General features: G+C 32.2%; 1 protein-coding gene across 1 annotated transcript in view; it reads left to right on the plus strand.

Moving 5' to 3' along the window:
- Nucleotides 1-7,991: 7,991 nt before the first annotated feature.
- Nucleotides 7,992-22,327, plus strand: part of LOC126781621 (protein O-mannosyl-transferase TMTC1-like) — a 113,655-nt gene continuing 99,319 nt past the window's right edge. The window contains exon 1 of the mRNA XM_050506551.1: nt 7,992-8,606. Within this exon, the coding sequence (XP_050362508.1) occupies nt 8,317-8,606 (290 nt within the window). The 5' untranslated portion in view covers nt 7,992-8,316. The remainder of the gene's footprint in view (nt 8,607-22,327) is intronic.

Genomic DNA, 22,327 nt, shown 5'->3' on the forward strand with positions numbered 1-22,327 from the left:
AATGGTTAGTTAATTTTGTAACCCATTTTCGATTCGGAACGTGCCATAGTTAAAAATGGATTTTGGATATGATCGTTTCGTATGGTTTCGTCACCATTTTCAAACTAAATGAAACTTTGATAAAGATTCGAGAACATTTTGGCAAAAGTTCGACAATTATGAATTTTAAATATCGTACAATGCCTGAACATGTGTTGTTTTTTGTAATGAAGCTGCATGTGTATAAAATGTTTTCGTAAAGATAAACCGTCTGCAGGGTTGAAAAACGTCGCTTATGAAGATTTTTTTTCTGTTTATTGCAATTCAAATTCAAAAATGTGTTCAAATAGACTTATAAAAGCCCTTTTAAATCATTACAAAGTAAATTTGTAAAGACTTTTGTGCGTGAAGTTCCTACTGTTTTATCTAAGTAAATATTCTATTATTCGGCCTCCTTTCCATTTGAGGATTTCGTTTTTCGAATAAATTGTATTATAAACTAAAACTTGTAGGTACTTTGTTTGTTTATTTCCTCAAGTCGTCTCAAAGTGGTTCTATTTTTTTTATGAATATACAAGAAAATTTTTATATTTGTTGAGTTGATAAAAAATTAAATTACAATTTTAATATATAACGAGTGGGTCCAGTTTAAACTTATATTCCAATAAAGGAACTTCATTGTTCCATCAGAAGCATCCTATTCATTTTTTATCGAGTAAAAAAAACCATACAGGGTTTTATAAAACTTCATCGAACGATAAAAACTCTTCAGCGAAATTTTCCCAGAGCGTTATCTGCCGTAAATTGTTTTTAAAAATCGCTTATCAAGATAAAGTTGAAAGTTTGTGAAAAATTCGAAGCTGATGGGAAAACTTGGACTCCTGAGATTGGCCCCTGTAATATATGACAATTTCATTGCGTCAGTAATAGCGATGAAAAATCTATCAGTTTGAAATAATTTTATTTTATAAGCTGATGACTGTGGCTAAAAGGTAGTTGCATTGGTAATATCTTGTATAAACAAAATACGTGAAAATTTGAGTATACATGACGTTAGAATGAACATTACCTAACAACAACGTCCGATCAGACGTATCGCTTTAATCTTTATATAGACAGTCCATGTAAATATTTTATTTATATTGCGCTAAGGAAAAAGGAAAATGATAATATTTCATGATTAAATCGCTATTCTATTTGTCTATAGATATGTGTGATCTATGACGATATTCTTTGAGTTTGAGGACGAGAAAATTTCTCTATTTATCGATTCATTATCGTGAATGAGCATTAATATTTGAATAAAAATAGCTTTTGTACAAATGCGAATGGAATTATTTATTTAATTTAATGTTTAAATATTTTGCAGTCATTTACTTTAATTACATTGCAATATTAACAGCCGCTACATTCTTCTCTTGAATTATACAACAGTTATTTAATAAAGCCATATAAAGCGCTTCAGAAAATATACGAAATATTTAAAAAATCTTTTAGTTCGAACAACCATTAAATTGATTAATAAAACATTATTTATATACGAGTAGTTACAAAAGTCTGTAAAAACGAATAAATGCTTGTAAAGTCAGCTTTTATTTAAAAATTTTAAATAAATATAGTTGCCAGGTATGAAAGTGGTTACGTCTAAAATAGAGGCTTGAACTGAATGAGGAGCATGTGCTCGTCATTTAATAGTTATTTATATTATCATTGCGTAGATAATATTTGATGTCATATTTTTTGTTGGTTAAATCTTTTAAATGAATGTATAAGTAGGCATCCACCTTGTAATGTATATACAGTAACAGCCTGTTAATATCCCACTGCTGGGCTCTTCCTCTTACTTTTTGAGGAGAAGGTTTGGAGCTTATTCCACCACGTTGCTCCAATGGTAGAATACACATGTGGCATAATTTCAATTAAATTAGAGACATGCAGGATTGTAATATATATACTACTTATATATTATATGTTTATAATACTTTTTAAATTATTAACTGATTTAGTATTAAATTTATTATTAATCTGTTTATTAGGGATTATTCGTATTGATTGTGTGATTCCCCTAAGATATATTTTTAATGTAGCTTACATTCGATAATTTCTCGAAGTTATTTTTATACCCAATTCTACTACTCTATTTACTACTCTCTATCCTTCTACTAATCGATAAACGAAAATAATTACCCTATCTGGTGGTAGGGCTTTGTGCAGACCCTGTGTTGTCTGGGTGAGTACCGCCCACTCATCAGATATTCTACCACTAAGCAGCAATACTTAGTATTGTCAGGTTCCGGTTTGAAGGATGAGTGAGCAGTGTAACTATAGGCACAAAGAACATAACATCCCAGTTCCCAAGGTTGGTGGCGCATTGGCGAGGTAGGGAATGGTTATTATTTCGTACCTCGCGAATGTCTATGGGCGGAGGTGACCACTTACCAATTACATAAAAAAAATCAACATAATATCGAGATATCTTGCCCAAATGAGACAAAAATTTTGTATAATGAATTTAGAAACGATTCGATATAGAATATTCGTTTAAAAATAATTATCAATTCTTTACGTAATTTTCTATTCGTTAAAATGGCTGAGCATGTGACTAATCGAATGTCATTTGCTCTAGTGGCTTGCAATAGATATTCACGCAGGCAGCTCTGCATATATCCGCAGAGGAAATCCTAGTGACATTTGCAGGATCAACATACATACATACACATAACATACTTACTTCATATAGTAGTATGTAATTTACTGATTTCAACAAAAAGGGTACACGCAAAGATCATAACGTAAAGTTATAACAGTCTATAATTTATTTCAATAAATAGGCTTTATAAAGCACAAATATTTTCGGATCGGAATAGTAGAGCCTCAAATTACCACGTTCCAACAGTGAAATAAATACCTTCATACATTTATTTTTATAGGTACATAAAATACATACAATTTATACACATTACACTTATATAACAGACCCGTTGGCGTAATTGGCTCTTACCCTGCCATCAGCATCGGGGTTGCGGGTTCGATTCTCGTCCCCAGTCGGGGTGTGTAATGTATAAAATCGTGTATTATGTATTTACACATTTTGTTAAAATGATGTATCTGTGTCTTATCTTAGGAACAAGACGACCGTGAGTGTAAAGAAATACCTTTTTTTTATTTATTTTTTTATAAAATAGGAAGGCGGACGAGCATATGGGCGACCTGATGGTAAGTGGTCACCAACGCCCTTAGACATTGGCATTGTAAGAAATGTCAACCATCGCTTACATATCCAATGCGCAACCAACCTAGGGAACTAAGATTTTATGTCCCTTGTGCCTGTAATTACACTGGCTCACTCACCCTTCAAACCGGAACACAACAATACCAAGTACTGCTGTTTTGCGGTAGAATATCTGATGAGTGGGTGGTACCTACCCAGACGAGCTTGCATAAAGCCCTACCACCAGTAGGGTAGTTATAATATATATAATAATAAAAATATTCGAGTATATACAGGATAACCTACTTGTAATAAGTAGGTTACCTATCGCGTGTAAATTATATTATGTTATAAATAGCAATTTCGTATTGATGAATTCAAAATAACGCTGGTGTTTTCGATATCAAATATCATATTCAGTTAAATATTACGCAGACGAGTGGTTTCGGTTAATTATGGCTTAACATAATTAAAGGAATTTTAATTATAGAACAAATTTAATTTAAAATTGTTTACGTTACAAATTTTATTGAACATTTTTAACCGCTGTTTACACTGTATGCACAATTTGTATGTTTTTATAAGGTAACCATCCTGGCTTCGTATGGATAAATTAAGGGGTAATATACCGTTTATATTAAACGAAAAACATACAAAGAAGAAATTTTTAGGTCAGTAACCTTCGCAGGCGTTCGCAGAATAGCTCACCAAAGTTTCATTAGAATTAGATGAATGACTTAAACACACACAGAGGACTAACATACAAATACTTATTGCCATTTATGCCAAGTATATAATTAATCAAGTAATCATAAGTGCAGAAATATACGAGGGCTCATAAGCTTTTGAATCATGTTGCAATGTAGTCTCATAGAATGTACAGTATGTAGCATGTAGAGGCGAAAAAACTCAGCAATTATTTTTTTCATCAATCGTATTACATATAGTATTCATTTATATTTTTTTTATATTAAGCAATATGTACATGTCTTATTTTTGGGCTAAGAGCTATTTTTCTTTGTCGCGAAGAAGGTTTGGAGCTAACTCCAACACGTTGCTCAAATCTGGGTTGGTGGATATATGTGGTTGAACTTAATCCGCCACATTCATGTTTCCTCGCTATGTTTTTCTTCACGAAATGAATTGTAATCATAAATTAAGCACATGAAAATTCAGTTGTGCTCGCTGGGGTTCGAACTCGGTATCAGCAAAGTAAAGGAACAGCTTATAAATATTTCACTGCTTGTCTAAGACCTGCCCTGTTGAGGATATGATTCGGTGCTCATTTCACCATGCCTCTCCAGTACTGGTTGGTGCATTCACACATAGACAGTTTGACTGCCGCTCATGAGATGGATTATAAAAACATAAAAAATCGATGCTAAGCCGGGTTTGAACCGGCAGTATTCGATTAAGATTGTGGTGCTCTAACCACTAAGCCAACTCAGCTGATTATACTTATAAACATTTTGATAAAACCCTAAATATTTGTGGTTGAAGCCGATCTGTTTGCTTATAAGTTGTAACAGTACAAAAATAGCCTGTGAATGTCCCACTGCTGGGCTAAGGCCTCCTCTCCCTTTTTAAGGAGAAGGTTTTAGAGCTTTTCCACTACGCTGCTCCAATGCGGGTAGGTGGAATTACTTTTAAAGTTGTAATTTAATTGTTTTCCATATTGCGCTCCATAAAAATATCAACAGCTGTTCATACTTTTAGGAAGCTTTTATGACGCTTAGTGCGCGAACACATAAGCACCATTGGATTATCATGTGCTTAATTTGTGTCTGAACCTGCATGTGTCTAATGCAATGTGCCATATCAATCAACTATATTGGGGAACTATATTCTCCCTCAAACGGACAGGAGCTTAGCCCAGCTGTGCCACATTCACAGGCTGTTTCTATTTATTACTTTTTACTCACAGTTAAAATATATTTTGATAAAACTAACAATGCCTATTGACTTTATCAATATTCCTATTTTTTTATAGAACGTATGGGAGTAAGTGTAGACTAGAGCATCACACCACTTCACAAAGCTGGATTGTTCAATCAATGCATATTAAAATATTTTTATATAAGAAGATACTTATAAAAAAGTCAGTTTCGGTCAAATTACTGGATATTAAATAAGGCGCTATCACCAGTACCGAAAATATATTCTACCGAAAAATAAATACGTAAAATCAGTAGTTATTGTTTTTTTTAAATGAAATATCTAATTACATATACAATTAAAGTTCCACGCTTTTTGTTCATCGATACTGTATACGCCATAATTATTAAGATTTTTATGAGAAAATTCTTAATTAATACTAAGGAAAATCAAATAAAATTATCAGTATGTTGTAAGAATGTAATTATGTGGATTGGAATGTGATTTGAGAACGAACGTCCTTTTAGATTAGACATGGATAGTTGGTCGTCCTCATATCGCTCATACTCAATCACACATAATCCGATATTTCCGCCGGCCCAGTAATTGTGAAGGGATTAATATTAAGCTACTACATGACGTGTTATTTATAATAGAAAATATTTTAAAATCCGTTTAAATTAACAATAAACCAAATAATTTTTTGTTACTTTTGCTAGGAAATTAATAAATTTAAAAGATTCTACAACAGAATAATACTCTGCTATATTTAATTTTATTTTACGTGTCAAGGATTTCTTCGAAGCAGGTTAATCTTTTATCGTTGAAAATATATAATTTCAAATAAATTAATTTAAGGTTTCACGATATTTTATAAAATGCTCGTATTTTAACAAGCAATATTTATTTAATTGGTCGACAATTCATTCATATATATATACTATAAAATTATAAAATATCGGTCGTTATAAAAGTATGAGTAATTTAAGAAGCGGTTTAAAAAGAATATTTGTTATATAAAAACTGCATATGATAAGAGCATGCCAGATGACCATTATTTATGTTACTTCCAAATTATGAAACGTCAAATTAACTAATTTGACTTTAATCTCAACGGTCATTGGTCGCTTATTGCGTCATCAACTGCAATCGACCAATGACCAATCAGATTACGACCAAATTAGTTTATTTGACGTTTGATCAACTCATAATAGACATTGGAGAAATACAATATAGCGAAGTCTATTAATAGTAATAATAATAATGTCCTCCAAAGCCAACTGCGCAGGAGATATTACAGCGCACAAGTGTGTGCGCAAAAATAGGTGCACTCTCTCATCCCTCACTCTCATAACCCGATGGGACGGCAATTCGACACGATCGGAAAGAGTTCAGGCGCAGGATCAACGGCTTTACGTGCTTTCCGAGGCACGGGAGTGTACACCCTTCCAACTTTCAGACTCCGGAATGCTACTGAGAATTTTCTGACAAAAAAACCCAATATAATAATAATAATAATATAATGATAAAATAATAATTTAATATATTTGATTGCATAACAAAATTATCATCGTCATTAACGTTGTATAAACGTAGTTATAATGCGATTCTGCTATGAATTCATTTAGCATATACTGATGTAATGAAATTACGTCGTCTTAATTCATAGTGCAGAAGTGAATTGGGAAACATAACATTAGCATTTCAAATGCTGTAGTTTCAGGAGCTTATGTTAAGGCCGATTCGCACTATCAATTTAACGTTATTTCAAAAATGGAATTTTTATGTTTTTATCGATAATTTTTATACATCTAGTATTTTTTAAGTGTTTGTTTTATTTTTTGATGCCGGTGGTGGGGCTTTGTGCAAGCTCGTGTGGGTAGGTACCAACCACTCGTCAGATATTCTACCGCAAAACAGCATTACTTGATATTGTTGTGTTCTGGTTGGAAGGGCCAAGAGTGAGCCAGTGTAATTACAGGCACAAGGGACATAAAATCTTAGTTCCCAAGGTTGGTGGCGCATTGGCTATGTAAGCGATTGTTGACATTTCTTACAATGCCAATGTCTAAGGGCGTTTGGTGACCACTTACCATCAGGTCGTCCATATGCTCGTCCGCCTGGATATTCTATAAAAAAAAAATTTAAAGTGTGTCGTTAATGAAGTAGTTTTTATAAAATTCAAAGTATAATTATAAACGAATACTAATTCGATTAAAAAAGACACTATTATTAATCAATCAAATATGTCAGGCTCAAATTCAAAACTAATATTAAACATAAAAATACTAATTTATACTTTAAGTAAATGGTTTTACTCAAATATGCCTGCCTTATTATATAAAATTTGGTATGAATCAAGCTTAAGCCCCAAGGATATAGGCCACCTGTCGCTAATACAAAGCCGCCGGCGAAAACTAGCAGAGTAACTAGTGGGTTTAAATTTATATTTTAATAAGGCAATAAAATCATTTAACATTCAATTCATGATATTATTATTTTTTTTCACTTTTTTCTAATAAAATGCCTAAGAAATATTAATTTAATACTTTACAGATTAATTCTTATTACATCCAACTTTGAGTTATCGTTCACCATCCTTTTAAAATGTCAATCCCTTTTTCTTTTATCATCTTTTGGATACTTTTCAATTATCACTTTTCATGTAGTTAAAAAAAGAAGAATAAATATTTTGTATTCTTATGAATGTAATGACTATCTTATAACATCGTTACATCTGCATGCTTTTTACATTGGCTCGCTCGCCCTTTATGGCCGTATAATTGATGAGCGGTAAACACAAAGCACAAAGCTTCAACCAGTAAAAAGTAAAAGTTAACCAAAGCTTGTTTCTTCTTGTTTCAGATTCAGAACGAGAACCTTAATAAAAATAAAAATAAAAAATTACTACGCCGAAGTGAAGTAATAATAAAAAACGAAATACAGAAAAGGGTCGACCATCTTCGTCCGGAGCATCGTTTAGCACCGGGTTACTCATGAATATGACATCAGCGGTCCTGGACTGACCCAATATTGATTTATGTGCCGGTGATCCATCATACTTGATAAACGTACCCCCCGCAAACATTCTGTGTATACATACACATACCAATAACTTCTGCCACTGACCAAAGGAAGTTTTGCCGTAGCACGAAATTGATATGATAAGTCGAATTTTAAATCGCTGTTTTTGTAAATTATTTCACGTTAAAGTTTTCTTGTGATAATTCAAAAATGTTATAAGTGCCAATATGCGACGTCGGCCGTTACCTGTTCGTGAATCGAGTTCGAAATCGTGGTGTAGTTTGTGTGAAAATGAGTGGGCAATATACGCACTTGTAGCGTCAGTGGGTGCCTTGACGTATTCGAATAGCTTGAACGGTGAATTCGTACACGATGACATACCCGCTATCGTGACGAACGGTGACGTGACGGGCGCGAATCCAGTACTGAGGATATTTGAAAATGATTTCTGGGGCACGCCGATGTCTGATCCTGGCAGTCACAAATCATATCGACCGCTGACTACACTGACGTTTAGGTACGTACATTGTAGTATATGATTCTTTTGTTTAAAATAAAAGTCATATGTTTATTTTTAATGCTTTAATGTTATATAATATATACAACTATAAACATATTAAAATAAATAATTTATTCTTATAGATATATATTTAAACATACAAGATATCATACTAAGACCTAGTAACTCGCTATTACTGTGTTCGGATTTATAAATTCAATATATATGATCATGAGGGTCCTTTGAAATGCCAAACAGTATGATTCGAATCGGGAACCAGAATTATATACGAAGAACTCACATCCTCAGAAGCCCAATCAGGTGAAAGGCTTTTACTATTGTAATGCGACCAAAAATATATCATTTCATATTATTATTATTAACTGTATTGGTTCTTCATTTTTGGTACTCGTATTTCCAAGAAATTAATATTTGTAATTTGTTAATATTATAAATTGAAAATCTATATATGTTATGAAGAACGTATAACTTTTCTTATTTTATTCTACATTCCTATTAATGACAAAAGTATTCAAATTGGTAGATCACAGGTGTTTGTACTTTTTACTTTAGTCGCTTAACATCAGTTAAATTAGGATGAGACCATTTTGCGAGATGTAAATGTATTGCATACTATCATAGCTTTACATTTTATTTATCACTTATATGTTGATATCATAAAAAAAACTAAATAACAAAATAAGTTTAAAGACTGGAACCCGAATGCAGAGAAAATCGCACTTTGACAAGTACAACACAGGAAATATTATTATTGTCTTAAATTTTAATCAACCAACTATTTCATATCATATAATGCGTAGACAACTTATACATTTCAAACACACATACCTAGGTATAGGTATGTGTATATATATATATATATATATATATATATATATATATATATATATATATATATATATATATATATACTTTCTTAGTATTATTGCATCCAATGCCAAAGAAAGGATTTTTTCTACTTTGTATTGTTACCAACTCTGAAACCATTTTGAAAATTAAGCTTGTTTTATTATTTATACTATAATTACTAATATCTATCAAAAGTGTGTGCGAATTGAGTTTACACACAATCTGTTTATTCACTTTTAAAAAATGGTTAAAAGTAAATAATGTTGGTGTCCACGGCGACATGTATATTATAAAATCGATACAAGATTAAACATAAATGTAATTAACTTCTCTATTGTAAAAGTTACAAAGTACAACTACAACACAAGTGCTATTGTGGTTATAATAGAGTTTTATAAGTACTTAAGAGCTAATTATGCAAGTTATTATAATTAACAATTTCTACATTATTTAGTTCCGAGTAAATCTAATAAAACGCGCATAAAATGTGGTTTCTCTCGAGTGCAACATTTTTAGCTGTATTTATTACTTTTTAGTTTTATAAGATTTTTTATTATATTTACAAATAAAGAACGTTGAAGTATGTGTATTTAGATTCGTAAGCTGTGTTTTATTTTATATGAAAATATATAAATAAATAGTAAGAACGTTTTTTTCTGTATAGGTTGGATTAAATCCAATACAGAACTTTTGTGAGTTGAAACAATATAATTACCTGAAGGTTGTTACATCATCATGCAAGTTACTACCATTGGCCAATGGTAAGGCTTTGTGTTGACCCAACCAGCCACTATTCAACCACATAATGTAAAAACTACAAAGTAAATGAGCCAGTGTAATTAAAAATTTAAAAAAAAATCTTATAAATGTTCCACTACTGAGCTACGGCCTCCTACTTTTTGGGGAAGATTTGAGCTCACTTTCAATACGCTGCTCCTGGTGGATACACATGGCAGTTTTTTTTCATGATGTTTTCTTTCACTTCTGAGTATGTAATGAATTAAAGATATAGTTCGGTGGTTCTTGCCCGGATTTGGACTGGGAATCATCGGTTAAGATTCTCGTCTTCTAATCACTGAGTCATAATGGCATATTGTGATTATAGCTACATGTAATACACGGTGTAAGGAATGGTTTTTACTTCCTTCAGTGTGACTTACTATCAACTGGTCTTTTAGCACAGCCACAAATATCTTTCTAAAATAACTAAAAAAAACTACGAGTATAGTGTATAATTATATCCGAAAATTATAAATGGTCTCTTGTTCTTTTAGGATAATTCATTAGTTACCTCTATATATAAATTACATGATATATATATACATATACACTACCAAAACTAGTAAAACTAAAAATCAGTGTGGTGAAATAACGCCTCCATGCTGCTCCAATGCGGTTTGGTGCCTACACAAGTCACAAACACGACGCGTACAGGACACTCAGGAGCTTGTCCAGGTAGGAGCAATCTTTCATTAACGTGGTTCACCACATCCAGCCATCCAATAAAATATAATATTAAATGAAAATCCGGGACTAATAACATTTGCCATTTTATTATTTATGCATTATTATATAAATTAATTATAAATAAATTATTATTATATAATTATTTATAAACTTAAGTTGTTATAAAAATATTCATTACAGTCTATCAATCATCATTACATAGAACTGTTTATTTTTGAAAGTATAGTAACAGCCTGTAAATGTCCCACTGCTGGGCTAAGGCCTCCTCTCCCTATTTGAGGAGAAGGTTTGGAGCTTATTCCACCACGCTGCTCCAATGCGGGTTGGTGGAATACACATGTGGCAGAATTTCGATGAAATTAGACACATGCAGGTTTCCTCACGATGTTTTCCTTCACCGAAAAGCACGAGATGACTTATAAACAGAAATTAAGCACATGAAAATTCAGAGGTGCTTGCCCGGGTTCGAACCCACGTTCATCGGTTAAGATTCACGCGTTCGAACCACTGGGCCATCTCGGCTTATTTTTGAAACATCAATATAAATTCATTTCCGTTATAATTACGAGACGCCTGACGAGAACAAATACTTAAGACGAGATAGCCTTATTTATAGAACACTTGGCATTTACATACAAGTTTCCACTTGCTCGATTTGTATTCATAATTTATCTCGTGCTCAGTTGTGAAGGAAATTTACAAATATAGTAAAATATATCCTGCCATGTATATCAACTGTCCTGCTTGGAACGGTGTTGCGGATTATGATCCAAGCTTTCTTCGTAATACCGGACTGGGCAAACCCACTCCTGTTTTGCCCAGTCTGGTAATTAATTCCTTACTATGATAAATAAGATTGGATTGCAAATTCTATTATGTTATTCCCTTACTCATTCATAGTTCGATTTGGGTGTAATCTCGTTCGTAGTATTGGCTAATCTCCGTTGATAATGTCCACCGCATACGAAATTAGAAAGATCATCCTAGCTGATCATAATGTCTTATTTAAATTATTGTTATAGTTTTTTTTAATTCGCAAATTACTGATTACTTATGTTACATAGCATATATACACTACATAACCTCATTCGAAATAGTTATTACTAAATTAATAGTAAATTTCGAATAATGGTGTTCGATCGATTTGATATTATATAGCTTTATCTATATTTGTAAGGACCCTCAATGGATAAAAACTCTGAAGCTATTTTTCTCTAGCTTGGGAATTTTCAATCGAATATAAAAATATTATTCAACAAAATATTTCTATGGATCCAAACATAATACGATACCATATCCAATATGTCAGAGTTTTTGCGGATTACAACTATCGAATTCGCTTTTGTAGCAGCTCCACTCTCGATATGATGTTTAATATAAGAGAAAGGCTACATTGGGTGAACAGACAGCCATTTCAGTTCTAAAACAAAGGATCAAACAATAATGAGCTTTAACACTTCATTATAAAGTAGCTGTTTCTTTACTCAAATGTAAAATTAACTCAGGCATGTATGTTAAAGATTTTTTTTGCGCGAGAAACGGAAATGGGACATGTGATATGCAAATTTAGATATATTTTTATAGGTTACAGATAATACGAGGGTGTGGGGACGTGAATGGCGCAAAACCGATTTGTTATTTTCCCTCCGTGTCAGTACATCAGAGTTCATTTTGCGATAATGATGTTCTGTCTTGTCTATTTGTTATGATTGGTATTGGTAGTAATGCTATCTGTGTCGTAAAGTTGAAGAATTTTTTGTTCTGTTTGAACAAGCTAATCTAAGAATCTATTAGTTCTATTTGAAAAAAATATTTGCATTAGGTAGTCCATTTTATTAAGCGATTATTGCGTTCATGTGGATAATTTTTTTTAAATACAATTTGCCAAATATTTTTTTACCGCCGTAAAAAAATATTTGCCACTGGTTCAACTATCCCGTATTGGTACAGCGTAGTAAAATAGATATCTTCTTAAGAGGAGCTTGTTGGGCTACCCAGCACTGGAATATTTAATATAATTATTTATCTACATGATAAGTTTTACATGCTTAAATCATATACTTAATACATATATTAAATCTTATTTGTAACAACTCCTTTGAAGGCGTTGGTATCAAGCGATGTAAAATGAGCTTTGAGTGAAACGTAATTTCAACTTAAATACCCTATGGTTGTTTAGTAAGATGAATAGCAACAATTTAAGAAAGGTGTACGAGGTAAAATTCTATTTTCGGCGAATTTTTCCTTTTGAAATAAAACCTTTTTCGTTTGAAATAACACGAAGACTAAATTTATCATAATAATAATTAAGTCTATGGTTACCGTGTGAATACACGCAGATAAATAGACAATCACGAAAACATTTCGTGTATTGACAGGGGTTATTTTATTATATTTAGGTTTTGATATTTATATTTTTACCGGTGGATGGCTTCTAGTTTGTAGGATGAGTTAGTGTAATAAAAGATAACATCTTGTCCCATTTGACGATGTACGAAGTTGTTTCTTAGTCATAGTCTATGCTGTTTTATTTGCAATTATAACCAATCAGCAAAATAAAATATAAACATATTATATTATTCAGTTCTTTGTACACTAACAACAAAAAATGTACTATTTTATAACATATACCTAATATACTATTTCACAAATTATACGGCCATATTTACTCTTTAAAAAGTGGCAAGTTTATTTTCTCACTCACATCCGCTAAAAGTTGGCCGAATATGACCAGTCATTAGTCTAGCACATTTAGACACTCGTAAAATCAGCAGCATTTTATTCAAAAAATCCAGATTATTATGTTTAAAAAAAGTTGAAGTTATAAATTTTCATAAAATATTTAACACAGGTTTGGTCATTGACGGTTTTTATCACTTAAAGACAAAATAGCATCGATATAGACACGTCACTTATAATAAAAGAAAACCATAAATTAAATTTTCAATTTTAAAGCAGAAATTTCTAATATTTTATGACTCTATTGAAATCTCATTTGATGGAAAGCAATAAAATTGACAAAAACTTCACTTGGCTAAGCATAATCATCGACAAACCGACTTCGTCAGATTCACTTGTGCAATCTCGCCTGGGTAGGTACCACCCACTCATCAGATATTCTACCGCAAAACAGCAGTAATTAGTATTGTTGTGTTCCGGTTTAAAGGTTGAGTGAGTCAGGGTAATTATAGGCACAAGGGACATAACATCTTTGTTCCCAAGGTTGGTGGAGCATTGGTGATGCAGGCGATGGTTAACATTTCTTAAAATGCTAATGTCTATGGGCGTTGGTGACCACTAACCATCAGGTGGCCCATATGCTCGTCCGCCTTAAAAAAATCAACATTATGTCAAGACTTAATAAAGAGTAAGCTTAAAATTATTTAATATTCAAGTATTACATAAAAATTTGTACTGAAATGGACCTTATACTGAACGAATAACGTTCACTTCACGCTACGAAGGTAGATATTGCACAAAAAACTACAAAACACAAGTGTAAGGAAGTAGGTCACAGAGATTCTCAAGACAATGGCTGTGAAGCGCTCTGTGATAAACGACACGGTGATGAGTAGGTGGAAAACCCTTGGAAATTAAATGTGTTCCCATGATAAATGAGCACTTCTGCAGGAAGACATGCTTCTTTATTTAATTTACTTAAATTTTAAAAAGATAGTACGTGCATATTGTAGAATATTTCAATGGATTTGTTGGAAGTTAAAAATATCTTTGGCAGTATTAATATTACTCTTTTGCAATCAATATATTTTTTTAATTATGGTTATACTTTAAATATAATATTAATTGCAATGTTTTCACACACATATATAATAGAAGTAATTGCTCAATAATGGTATACTTTCGTGCTAATAATGTTATCGTGTGTTCAACCTTATTAACATGAAATAATATTCTTATAAATACAAGATTGACACGTTTTATTTTCGAAAAGTTCTATTTTTTAAATGTTTAAAACTTATTTAGAGATTGATCTTGTTTTACGAATATTTCTATGTATGTAAATATAAGATTATTTAGTAATCTAATTTGTTATTTAAACTAAAGAGCAGCATACTAACTTAAATAGGTTTATCGAAACAGTAGTCGTTATTAGGCGATGGCTTTGATGATGAACAATATCACATTTTATCAAATAATTTAGTAAATTTAGGTATAGATTTACATACGTCAAACAAACTGAAACCGAATATTAATCAAATATAGCCATCTATGTGAGATTTCGATAACAGATGTGTTATTACTAAGCAACGTCATAGTTACGTCAATGATGTTTTTTACTTCCGATAGCAATAATGGTTTTTATTAGCTGATGTTTCGTGATTCGTGACGAATGCAAGCTATTTGCCAACAGGAATGAGTTATAGTGGGAATCGCAATGCGGTAAGAGGCAACACGCAACATTGACGCTAACACTGCGTACTTCTGTCTGAGCTCGTCTGACTTCTCAAGACTGTAATTGCTCAATTCAATTACATAAATATAAAATTAAATTGTTGCCTCCGTTCTTTTCGGTAAAATACCAAGGAGTTGCCTATACTTGAATTGCCACTAAACAAATATATTTGCTATTATTAATATTAATATACTTTTTATTAATATGAAAAAATGCAAGAAACGAATGATTGCTGGCTCTCGTGTAAGAATATTTAAAACGTGTAACCACTTCATTTCTTGCTGATTGTTCTCGGTAGATTCTGAATGTCGAGCCGGCAGTAATGCTGGAAAATTCAAAAGTACTTGTAAAAGTCTATTTAAATAAAAAAATACTACTGACAAACATGTTTTCCAGTTTGCATGGTGAGTGAACCAGTGTAACTACACGAACAAAGGACATAACATCTAAGTTGTTAAGTTTTTCGATAGCGACCACTTATCATCAGATAGCCTTAATAAATAGAGCCGTCCGCCTCCTTATTATACAAAATTCTCGAATCATTGGATTTAAATATTAATTAAAAATATACCAATAAAATCCTCACAATAGTTTTCATTCAAAATTTAACGATATTTACAAACTCGTAAATGTTAAATTTTTGTTCCAATATTCTTATTTTATATTAAGCATTCCGTTCGTTTTCAAAGAGAATATTTTGAATATAACTTTGTTCCTACAAGGAACATAATATTTAGAAGAACGTGCATAATTATATTTGAACACAGTTATTGCCCAAAACATAGTTCGTCAATATATATATTTTTATAAAATTGCTTGGCAGATTTGCCGCCTTTTGGTAACTGGCCACCACCACCCATTGACTGTAAAAAATAGGATATATATAAAATATAATATCTAATAAGTGCTTTTACAAATAATATCCTGGGACATTATTCACACAAAATAAACAGAGCTTGTACTATGGAAACCAGACAAATGATATACTACATATATTAGTTTTCTTTTGTAAATACATACTGATATAGATAATTAAACGCAGACTCGGGACAAACAGACATGTTCATGCACACAAATGTCTGTCCTGGGTGGGAATCGATTCCACATCCTTCGGCGTGAAAGTATCTACCAACCAAGCTAACCGGCCCGTCATCGAAATAAAGATTATTTCGATTTTGTTTGTGAAAACATACCATGAACTATCTCAAATATATATATTTTATAATTTGCCAACACATAAATTACCACTTAGAATTGGTTAAATCAGTTAACAGTAGAACTTAATGAGTTGAGCACTTATCACGGATACATGTGAAGAGAAATAAAATATGTTCGTAAAGGATTCTTTCAAAACTTGCAAACGCCTGTCCACAGATAAAATATCCGATTCCATACATTATATTAAACTAAGGAATCAAATAAAAATTATAATTCGTAAAATATTTTAATGTTGAAAAATTTGCCAGGAGAGGTGAAATATGCGAATCGCAATGCGGTATGAGGTCACACGCGACCGTGACACTGCGGGTTTCCGACTGACTCTGAGGTTTTTCGCTCTAATTACTTCAACGCATTTATTAGTGGAGCAACACTTTCAGCATATAACTTCCAATACCTGCCTCACTTGTGAATATAATTGATATCAAGTTATTTCAGCTAATGGTTTATTTATTTAGAAGGGTTTTGATACTTGAACGATTACAATTAAAATTGGCACATAATATATGTTTTTTTTTTTTGGAAATATTTTAAATGTTATATGTTTTATTGTAACTCACTCATTGTAGGCTAGTTTTTTTATTCATCAATCTAAGTTAAGTAATAAATTTTTCTTATATGCCTACATTTTTAGTACAATCAGAGAGCCAACAATAGAAACTGTAACGGTCTGTAAATGTTCCACTGCTGCGCAAACATCTCATGATAAGGCGTAAGTTTATTTGACTATTCCCTCACGGTACTCCACTGTGGGTTCGTGGATATATTTACAAAAATAAAGATCATATAAACATATGTATAATATGAAAAATATAACAAACTTTATCTCTTTACAATATTAGTATGATTATTGTAATATTTTTATAACAAAGTAATTTCTGTCCGCGACTTCGCCCACGTGTGAGGAGGGAAGAGTTATTAGGAATAAAATATTATAAGAAAAAAATGTGCGTACTACTTGTAACAAATAGCCTTATTCTTCTAAGCATGCTTAATACCAAATTTTAACAAAATCAGTTTATTAGTTTAGTCGTGAAAGCGTAACAGAAGTAAAGTACTGGTGGTAAGGCTTTGTGTAAGCTCGTCTGGGTAGGTACCACCCAATCATCAGATATTCTACCTCAAAACAGCAGTACTTGATATTGTTGTGTTATAGTTTTAAGGATGAGTAAGCCAGTGTAAGTACAGGCACAAGGGAGATAAAATCTTAGTTCCCTAGGTGCGCCATCAACCTTGGTTATGTAAGCGATGGTTGACATTTCCAGTTGGTGACCACTTACCATCAGGTAGCCCATATGCTCGTCCGCCTTCCTGTTCTTTAAAAAAAATGTTTATTTTTAAGGTAAACTTAAAAAAATGCATACTTCAATTTCATCTAATTTTTGAATAATCATTTCGTGTCAAGAGTATGTACGTAGCGACAATTTGGACACACGACTTAATTGGCTCAGCACTCTGGAAGCGAAACTCCAACGAGACAACGAGTGCAAGTTGAATTTCGCATTTTGTATAAATTTTGAATGTAAAACTACGACTTAAATTCCATTACAATCAGTTATAACTACACAAATAGAAAAACAAATATATGCAGTATACACATATTACGAGGTGTTTGGATTTGTACACACCCACACACACAGAGAAACACAACAGGTGCACGCACGCACAGACTGGTAAAAATAATTACTCTAAAATCCAATTTAATTATACAGGCAATAATATAATAAAGGCTTATAAAATAAAATAAAAAGGATTTTAAACAAGAAAATCAAGATATACTTAAACATTCACGTTGTTCAAAGAGACTAAACTGTGTGCTCAACTTCGTAAAGTGCTCTTCGTAACTTAAATTCTAAATAAACGTATCGCGTACAAAGTCATAGGGATTAAAGATAGAGTGAAAGCACAGTGAAAGGCTTGCCAATTCAGAACGGTTGAAGAGGTCTCATAGAAAGATAACCCGCAAAAACACGCCTGAAAACGGTTGAATAGAAAGCTAATAGAATACCGTGGATGTTTAAGTGCTATTTAATTATATTCCATTTTAATTTTAAGCAAAAGGATAGTTGATGATAAATATAAATTGAATAAAAAGTATTATATATATAATATAAGTATTATAGTTATAGTTTCACAATCGACTCGACCCAATCAAGCATGAATAATACAAAGGAATTTCAAGTAAGACTTCTTCGTCGAACTTCAATTGTATAAAATGTATGTATCTTAAAATCTAAACTCAATAGTAAAGATGCAAGAACATATAAAATATGTTATATTGTACATATTATATATATATAAACATACATACAGGGACAAGTAATACGTGAAGTAAAATTTTGTGAAAAACTAAACACATTTGATGTCTAGTTTTTAAATTATTGTTTTCTGTTTACCAAAAAAAAAAATATCGCACAAAAAACGTAGAGTTAAGATGGTAAATTGTGCGTTAATATTATCCTAAGTATTCAAATTCAAGCACAAGTAAGCACCATTGAATTTTGCTATGAAATATGCTAATGCGTTAGAAATATTAAACATCGCTTATATCGTCAATGCGTCACCTATAGGGACATCACCTGTAGTTATACTGGCTCACTCACTGTTCAAGCTGAAACATAATAACAAAACTATTGCAGCTTGGCAGTAGAATATGACTGTGATGAGTGTGTGGTGCCTACCCAGACGGCCTCGCACAGAATCCACTGTCTAACCGCGGTACTTTTACATTTATTAAGGGCGTATATTTTTATGTTTTTTTTGTAAATATGTGCACATCAAAAATGTATATATAAAAAATATAATAAAAGACGAGCCGACCTCTCAACGCAGCCCACGTATGTCGTACTTACTAACACACATGAGTTGGTACGACATACGCAAGAAATATCAAGGTGAGGCGTAGCAATCTACCATTTACCTTTTAAATCTTAAAATAATTTATTTTACTTTTCATTGCAGTGTTTGTTAAAAGTCAAAGGCAGTGAATATAAATATATTGTAATGGACCCCTTAGTTAGTAACACGTTGTTGGTGTACGAAATTTTTATTTTCCTTAAAAAATAACACTATTTTCTTAATTTTAATTGATGTCTACTTGTTGAAATTAATTAGTTCAAATAATTCATAATCTTACAGTTGTCGTTAGGCCAAATCCACGAAACCTTAACAAAATGTAATTTCACGAATCGATGAGCTGTTCCATGAGCATAGCTCGTTTATTCCACACTCGAAATAATGATCCTTTAGCAGAGCAGACGTCAATGTCGTTTGACACGTTCTGCGGTGACTCTGCTGGATCTAACATAAGCTTCTTCAACACCCTAATATGGCTTTATCAAATTACTTACACGTGCAATTAAATTAATTGTTGTTTAAATAATAATATTATACATCATCTTTCAATAACTTCTTTCTAATAACTATATACATTTAAATTATAGGGCTTTTTAAAATTATATAACAGTTCAGATTTATTTCATTTATGATTAGAGATTTAGTGTGTCTATTGAAGGCGTTTAGCATGAAACAAATATTTTGACTTATATCTAAACCGTACGGGTTAATGCTGGACAAAGGGATGGGACGAGATTAAAACCAATAATTTACGGCCATTAAGATAGGACACATCCGAACAACATAGCTTTGCGAGCGAGCTTTACCGCTTGAGATAGCGTAGCGCTTGTAACTATAATACTTGTAGCATACTAAGCGTTACGAGTTACAATTCGTAGGGTTTTTAAGGTAAAATAATGTTAAAGATATCAATGATCCAGTTTTTACTATTTAATTGCAAAAAATAATTCCAATGAGGCAATTTTTACGTAATTATTAAATGGGAAATATTTTTTTATAAGTCTAGTCTTATTTAAACAGGTGAGAGAGATGGAAGATTTACTCTGCTATTATACAGAAAATATAAAAGTTTTTTTTACCACACGTTATTGTGATACAGCGCCCTTAAAGTGTTCTCAGAGATAATGATGGCGCGTTTTCTCACAATATGTTTACTAAAAAGAAAACTGTTTCAACAATTTAAGTATATTTTAAGTACATAAAGAACAATCAATTTAAGTACGTAAAAACACAGCGGCGCTTTTGTTGGTTGATCTGTATTTGAACACGAGGTGTACAGCGCCGCTTTTGTACACGGTCTGGCCTCTGGACTATTAAGACAGATTAAGATAATGCAAAAGATAATGTAAAAATTTTACTTTGAGTTTTTTATTTTATAAAAAATAAATTTAAAGCTGAGATGGCCGAGTGGTAAGATGATTGTGGGTTCAAACCCGAGCAAGCACCACTGAATTTTAATGTGCTTACATTGTGATTATAATTCATCTCGTGCTTGACGGTGAAAGAAAACATAGTGAGGAAACCTGCAAGTATCTAATTTCACTGAAATTCAGCCACATGTCCACCGACCGGCATTGGAGCAGCGTGGTAGAGTAAGCTTCAAAAACCTTTTCCTCAAAAAGGGAGAGGAGACCTTAGCCCAGCAGTGGGACATTCACAAATTACAAGTTCTTCAATAATAGGTCTTTAAAAATTAGTATTTTTCCTAGAACAACCGAAATCCGGGGTTTCTGGTCACGTTAAGGAACCAAAAAACATGTTTTTGCAAAAAATAAATGAATTTTTGAATTAAATGTAATATTATTAAATAATCTGTGGACAATAGCACTGTGAGCATACACTTCATAGCTATCACAGGCTTCTTTTGTTTTCTATCATCCTTTTACGCGCGTTTACTTTATTAATAATATTAATGATACGAGAGGAGATTTCAATATTAGGATAAAGTTTCGTCGATTTAAATTTAAAATTATAAGTTAAATTTCATGTACCACCTTATCTTATGGCTGCACGGTCTCGTAAGCTATGTATATTCATTTTAAACCGCTTTCTTAAGGAGCTTTCTACACGTACTTGACTATCGCAGGTGAAAATTCTGTCAGAATTCCGATTAGTTACTTAAGTAAATTGCCTCGAGTTGAATTCAGATTAAAATAAAATTATACTATTTTCGGTACTTAACTTATTTTCGCTGTCATTAACTTTTACAAATAACATCTGCTTTTCTATCTGTAGAATTTTAGAATAGTTAAGTTATCTCATATAATAGATATGTTATTTAAGATTACTTGATAATTGATTTATTTTATGTTGGTATACCTATTAGAGATTAATTATATTGTTTAAGGAGAAGTTCTATGATCCCCTTTGTTGTAACGTGCTGCTAGATAGCGCTGCAGCACTTCTATGACGTTCATATTTACACAGAGAGAATATAATACACCAGATTTTGATGTTATAAATAAGTTTCTTTTAAATATGTCTGACCTTCGCATAATCCATCTGGGAGCGCCATGACAGAGATAATTATAGTGAAACCCTTCCCGAGTTCTGATTAGATCAAGCTAATCCCCGACTATTTTCTCTAAAAAATACGACATACCGTCGCAGATAAGCCTTAGTCGCTTTATATAATCATATATTCTGTATCAATACAATCTGACTTTTTTTTTTTTTTATAGAATAGGAAGGTGGACGAGCATATGGGCCACCTGATGGTAAGTGGTCACCAAACGCCCTTAGACATTGGCATTCTAAGAAATGTCAACCATCGCTTATAGCCAATGCGCCACCAACCTTGGGAACTAAGATTTTATGTCCCTTGTGCCTGTAATTACACTGGCTCACTCACCCTTCAAACCGGAACACAACAATATCAAGTATTGCTGTTTTGCGGTAGAATATCTGATGAGTG

Source organism: Nymphalis io, chromosome 4 (genome assembly GCF_905147045.1).
Source record: "Nymphalis io chromosome 4, ilAglIoxx1.1, whole genome shotgun sequence".
In the NCBI taxonomy this organism is placed as follows: domain Eukaryota; kingdom Metazoa; phylum Arthropoda; class Insecta; order Lepidoptera; family Nymphalidae; genus Nymphalis; species Nymphalis io.